Below are 6,630 nucleotides of genomic sequence, written 5' to 3'. Positions count from 1 at the left end.
TGGATTCGCACAAATAAAGTTTAGATCGGCAGAACATAGAGGAGTCCTGCAAAGAACTTAGACATAAAACAGTGTATTAAAAAGTATTTACTTGTGTGTTATAAATTTCTAATGTTTTTAATTTCTCTATCGCGCACAAATATATGTGCCAAATTGTAAGCCACAGTAGTTTCGCGCTAAAATAAACTGTAATTTATTTTGTTGTTTGAAAGACCTTCCAGTTTCTTTTTCTCTAAAATAATATGATTTACTATTGTTAAAAATCTGGCAGATAAGGAAAAAATGCAAAGAATGAATTACTTTAAGTTATCGATGACATTATTAAATTTGTTTTATCTATCTGAATTGTTCATTGCCATTCAGGATTTTTTTCGATATAATTACACTCCGTAATAAATTTTATGCATCCTAATATCGGGTATCTTCTGGTGATTAGTAAATATATAAAAACAATCAGTCTTAACCCCTTAACAAATCATAGACTTTTGGATTTTGTTTTGTGATTGTCCCAATGTGAAGAGTTGAGTTAAAGACAAGTTCCTTTATTTTAATTTCATCATTAATAACATAATTTAGAATTTGTAAGTTTTAAGCATAATTATAGTGGCAATTAATGTGATAATTGGATGTAATTTAAAACTTACCAAGCAAGTTTTGCAGAAAATCTATTAATATATAACCCATTAAAATGTGTTAATTAGTTCTATTGTACATTAAGTTTTAAGTTATATTCATATTATAATATTAATACAATTAATTTAGGTGCACTATATGTGCATATTTAGTTTTAATTTTTTTATAAGTTTTATGAAAAATTAAACATATTGATACTTAACAAAGTATTTTTTGTTGTCAGGTTAGAAGTTTAATGCACAAATAAACTGATAAGCTTACATTGTATAAAAGTATGTTTAATTAATAAATATGTAAAATTTTAAAGCCATCATTAAATGTTTTTAATTAATTTTTTGAGTTCAGAGCAGCATTTGGTCGTAACATTGATTAAAAAATATCTGAATTTATACACAATTTTCCTATTTTTGTTTAGTACTGTACTTACAATTTGATATATTCATATTTATTGTGTTACACAACTTGTACAATTTTTGTATTTCACATTTTTATTATTATTTCTGACAATGTTATTTTGAATAGAGGATTTAATAACAATGTGTCTGTGTAAAGTTAATTTAAGAGCAGATATAATATGTTAATTGGGATTGTATTTCAAATTGACAACTTTGTTATTGAAAAATGTCCAGAAGGAATCAAAAATAAAAAAATGTATGTTAAATCAAAAATGTTTCATGCAAATGTTTATATGATTAAATAACTTCAACAGTCAATGGTTAGGTTTTAAAATAAAAATAAAAAAGGTTATACAAATGTTTTATTACACTTTTAATAAATCTTAATTTCTAAAATTAAGTAATACCACTATAACATTTATATCACAATGTTTATATTGTAAATACATATTTATTATTTATCAAATATACACACACAATATAAAACTAAAAAAAAACACTAGTAAAGTTGGTGTCAACATAATCAGTCTTAAGATTAGTACTATGGCACACAATAAACTAAAGTTTGTGCTAAAACTAAACCATATGAAAAACGAAAGTAAAAAGTTAATTTCACTACTAAATAAAAGATTTGATAAATAAAGCTGTTCACAAAACTTAAATTAATCATTTTTATTTATATAGATGTCAAACTTACAAAAATTATGTCCAAAAAGTTATATAAAAAACATGATTAATTTCCTCAAGTCTTATTTACTGTTTCAAGCAGGTTATTATTTTTTGTTAAGTTTACATATTTTTCTATTATATCTATTATTGATAAATGGACTTTTTCTTTAGCTACATCTAAAGCGGTTTTATTAGCTCCATTCAATAAGGATATATCTGGGTTATATTTAATAAGAACTTTTGTAGACCCAATATTTCCCATGTTACAGGCATGGTGTAGAGCTGTGTTGCCTGCTGAGTCTATTGCGTTTATATTTGCGCCATAGTCAAGTAATAATGAAATGACTTTAGTCTTATTGCATATAGCAGCGAGATGTAATGGAGTTTGAGCATTTTTGTTTACACAATTTATATCTGCTTTGTTGTTTAAAATTATTTTACATAAATGATCTACACCATATTGTGCAGCATAGTGTAATGCTGTGAAGCCATTAATATCTGAGAGATTTACATCATAATCTAAAATATGAGGTTGACTCTTTTTACAAAACTTGCACTCGCACAAAGGATGACATAGTGATCTATTAGTTGAGTTTGTGTCATCAGCATTTCTGTCGTAATTGATGTTTAAATAAAAACAAGCAAGCTTTACATCTCCATATTTAATGGCTTGCAGTATTCTGTCAATTCTTTTCAGATTTTCAACAGTTTTTGAAGCATTGTTACTGATATCTTTGTTCTTAAAGTTTATTGTACTCAACTTGAAACTTTCAACATTATCTGATTTACAACTTAGAGCTTTAATATCAGAACTTGTTATGTGAATGTACTCAAATAAATTGGGTGTGCAAGATTTAAGAACTTGCAAAATCTTTAGGTTATGAGCATATTCAAATGCTGTTTTATTATGATTGTTTTGTAATGATGGTTCAGCACCATTTTCTATCAATAGTCTAGCAATCCCTTCGTAACCCCATTTAGCAGCTAAATGAAGAGGTGTATTGCCAGTTTCATTAATACAATTGATTTTCATTCTCTTTCTACCATGTTCTGCAAAATAAATGAGTGCCTTAACACAGTTCATGTGTCCATTATTAACAGCTAAATGTAGTGGCGTATTTTTGTCAACATTTGCATGATTAATGTTTGCCCCTGAATGCAACAATAATAAAAGTGCATTTTGGTGTCCTCGTGATGCTGCATAGTGCAATGGAATACTTTCATTAAGGTCTGTTGCATTTACATCAGCACCCATTTCAAGAAGTATTTCTACAATTGCTGCTTTACCATGAATGCATGCAACATGTAAAGGTGTAAGACCATGGCTGTCTCTGGATGTGACAGTGGGAGAAGTTTTCAAAAGGTTCTTTGAGATTTTACACCAACATTTTTTACAATTGCATAATGGATGACAAAGTTTCTGATAAATTTCCGTTTCACTACCACTGTCATCATCATCTTCATTGATATTATTATTCAATGTTTCTTCTAATGCCACCTTTAGTATGTTGTTTTCATTTTGATGTATGTTTTTTAAATGCTTTTGGTTTCTTTCCAGGATATTACGCACTTGCTCTGTTTGATTAGCTTTAATCAGTTCAAATATGTATTCAACAGATTCTTCTCTACAGTTAGTATCTGAAGTTGCCACTGATTCAGTTAAACTACTTTTTCTTTGACTATTATCATACAAATTATCTTCTGTAAGGTTACTGTCATAGTAGTAAGATTCAGGATCAGGAGGACCTGCTAAAGCACCTGATTGTATGTGTTCTATCACAGCTTCCAAAGTAGTTATAAGAAATGAACTTTCATCTCCATCTCCTCTACCAACACTACTAAAACAAAACTCTTTCATGTATGTTAGCTGGCTGTACCAGTTAGGTAAGCCAGATTTGATAAGTAAAAAAACAAAAATTGGCAAAAGGTCATCAGCAGCCACAAGGATGACATTATTGCAGTGTTCTCTTTTATTTATTGCATTTAAAGTTTGTTTTAGACAAAGTACTTTCTCTAAGACAGTATTATAGGAATCAATATTAGATAGTATCTGTTTTGCTTTGGGTACCACTTGATATAATTCTTTTTTTATATCCAAATCCCTTAGCTGAATATCTGACATGTTTCTAATTTTTTTGTTAAGATGTGAATCTTCATAAGCACAACTTGTACAGATTGATTTAAATAATGTTTCAAACAGGAGATGTTGCATATAGCACTCTACTGCTAACTTTATATTATCAAGAATATGCTTGGATGCTTTTGATTTTTCTCGTAATCTTCTATTCTGTAATGTAGTTTGGAGACATTGTGTATAAAGCTCACTGACAGTCTCCTTTAAAGCTCCAATAGCAATAGGTAGAGAGGGGTTTTTTTTCAAGAATGTTTGTACATTTTGTTCTATTTGATCCAGAACTTGGCGTCCTGCAGCTTGTGTCCAAAGCACATCAATGCAATCATTAATGGATAAAAGACAATCTTTAATAATATTATTGTTGCAAGTAGTTGCGGTGGGTTCAAGGGGATTTTCAATACACCATACTATATACTTTATAAAGTCTTCAGTATAAAAAGTTTCTTCAAAAAGTATATGACTCTGTAGAGGTAAGCCTTTGGTAACTTCTAAAGTTATTACCTTATTAGCGACTGTCACTTGTTTCTCTGTGAGTGTACTGTAATGTGTTTCAGGAAGTTCTTCACTAGGAACCAAAATATGTGCACCAAAATCTTCTATAGTGAACACCCGAGTGTTTAAGCTGCCGACACGAGGCACGCAAATTATCCAAGACTGTGTAATACAATGTTGAAACAAACTAGAGTATTCGTTCTTAAGCTCCATAAAAAAAGGATTATCTGACAATATTTCGTCATAGGCGCCCTCCATATTAAAATTAGAATTCACTTAAATTGGCTTATTATAAGGCAATATTTAACCTTTTAAATTCACTTTGTGTTTATCTTGTATTAATTGCATGAAATTTGTAATTTAAAAAATACTTCATGATATTTAATTATTAATACCACAATAATTTCAGCAAAAACAGAGTTTAAAGTATTTTAAAATGGATTCGGTTAATTCCTCAAAACATACCATATCCATGGACACTTATTGACTAACTATTACTAACTAAACAAGTCTTAAGAATATTTTGAGTGAACTGAAGGAATGAAAGAAATATTTAAGTACTTGATTAAACGTCAAATTTCAAATTTATTGACAGTGACAGTTTATATTTTTAATAATTACAGTGACTTTAGCTACCTCATTTTTAGCACAGATAAACTAAATCACAAGATCATTTCAACTATCGGAATACTATGAATTGAACCTTATTTGCTATAATTTGGGTCATGCTTAAAAAATATAATAGACGTATCACGTTTGTTATATGAAAATAAAAGTTTACCATTCTTGTAATTTGTGGTATGAGTAATTGTAAACAATACCTGAAAAGGACGTGTTCATAATATATAAACCTGTAATTTAATGTGTAAATATTATTTATAATTTTACTACCACATGTTTTTTTGTAAGAGGCCGGTTTTATTTTTGAAAGGCACTATGAGAAATATTGATTTAATTGGACTTTGAAAGTGTTTGTTATTTACTTTGTTTATTGTACTTAATACAATAGAATAAAAGTTAATAAAAGTAATATTATCATAATAAAATTATTTATTATTATTTAACCACAAAACATATTCTGATATTTATAAAAAGAAATTGTGACGTTCATCTATCCACGTCCACGTCCACCAAATCCACCAATTCCTCTTCCCAGGCCTCCGATTCCGCGACCACCAAATCCTCGGCCACCAAAGCCTCGAGAACCAAATCCACGTCCACCATGGCCTCTCCCACCGAAACCTCTTTCTCCAAAACTTCTTCCATAAAAACCTCTACCACCAAATCCGCTTCCACCTAATATAGGAATTGGATACGGGAAGCGGCGGTCTACAAAAGATATGAAATACATATAATTTTATCATTATTAATTCATCATGTTTATGTGTTTTTTTAATTATCATCATCATTTCAAACATAAGACCCGTTATAGAATAAAGGTCTCCATATAGATTCAATCTTCACAGTGCAAATAGAATTAAATTTTAATTAAATATTATTTTTGTAATTATTTTTACTCAAATAAGACAAACAAAGTTAAAACAAGTGCGGTTAATTTTATTGGAAAGAATTTAGGTTTTAACTTACTTCTATCATTATATCTGGTTTGCCTTTTCATTCTATGGCTAACATCATTTACGAAGGTATCAGTTAATATCTTGTCATTATAAAGTAAATCCTTATCAGGGTTTCCAGTAGGTCTTATGTTCGTATGGATTCTTGCAGAATCTACATCTTGTATCACGATCACCAGTAAAATACCGGTCAAAAATGTCATAAACGTAATAACCTGGAAAATATTTATTACTCTTCATTTATTTCACTGTAAATACTTAAAAAAACTAATTCTGAATATAATATTACGACTTAGGTTAGCTTATTTTTAACGTCTACTCTAACGTTCATTTAGTTTCTTAACTCTATATCTACAAGCATAAAACCGGTTATTTCTATAACTCATTGATTGACTAATCTTCTTGGTTAGTGTAAGTTTTGTAACGTTGTTATCAGATGGAATTAAAACTGACTTAATATTTAGTTATATAAGTTTATAAAATATTACTTACTGAAGGTTCCATTGCACAATAAATTATGTTGAAACTAACGTGAGAATTTGCTTGTCCTATTTATAAAGCGAGCCACTTAGCACTTCAAATAAGTGCTAATAGATGAATGTGTAATATATATGTATATCTTTAAAAGTAAACATTTTTCTTATTTATTTTCAATGTAAAATTTAGGAGTATGGCGGACTTAATTGAAATCCAATGAATATAATTAACATGAATTAAGAATTGTTTCCTCTCA

At 28.9% G+C, this 6,630-nt stretch overlaps 1 protein-coding gene and 1 long non-coding RNA gene across 2 annotated transcripts; both read right to left on the bottom strand.

Moving 5' to 3' along the window:
- Positions 1-1,440: 1,440 nt before the first annotated feature.
- LOC137932078 (ankyrin repeat domain-containing protein 27-like) lies at positions 1,441-4,757 on the bottom strand. The gene has a single exon (XM_068775640.1). It carries the CDS (start codon positions 4,579-4,581, stop codon positions 1,771-1,773), a length of 2,811 nt encoding a protein of 936 aa, XP_068631741.1. The 5' UTR covers positions 4,582-4,757; the 3' UTR covers positions 1,441-1,770.
- A 640-nt stretch (positions 4,758-5,397) lies between these two features.
- Positions 5,398-6,413, bottom strand: LOC137932483 (uncharacterized). Its single transcript, XR_011109088.1, has 3 exons — positions 6,390-6,413; positions 5,911-6,112; positions 5,398-5,652 (listed from the first exon to the last, which is right to left on the bottom strand). It is a non-coding gene; the product is annotated as an uncharacterized lncRNA (long non-coding RNA).
- Between the last annotated feature and the right edge of the window lie 217 nt (positions 6,414-6,630).

The sequence above is a fragment of the Battus philenor genome, unplaced genomic scaffold (assembly GCF_028537555.1).
Source record: "Battus philenor isolate CCGP_79_NKW_IND1 unplaced genomic scaffold, ilBatPhil1.0.hap1 SCAF_9, whole genome shotgun sequence".
NCBI classification, from domain to species: Eukaryota; Metazoa; Arthropoda; class Insecta; order Lepidoptera; family Papilionidae; genus Battus; species Battus philenor.
This window is presented reverse-complemented; position numbering and strand designations above follow the sequence as displayed.

Bases quoted from the DNA above. Each gene is read 5' to 3' on its own strand.
- LOC137932078 (XM_068775640.1), bottom strand. From the start codon at position 4,581: ATGGAGGGCGCCTATGACGAAATATTGTCAGATAATCCTTTTTTTATG.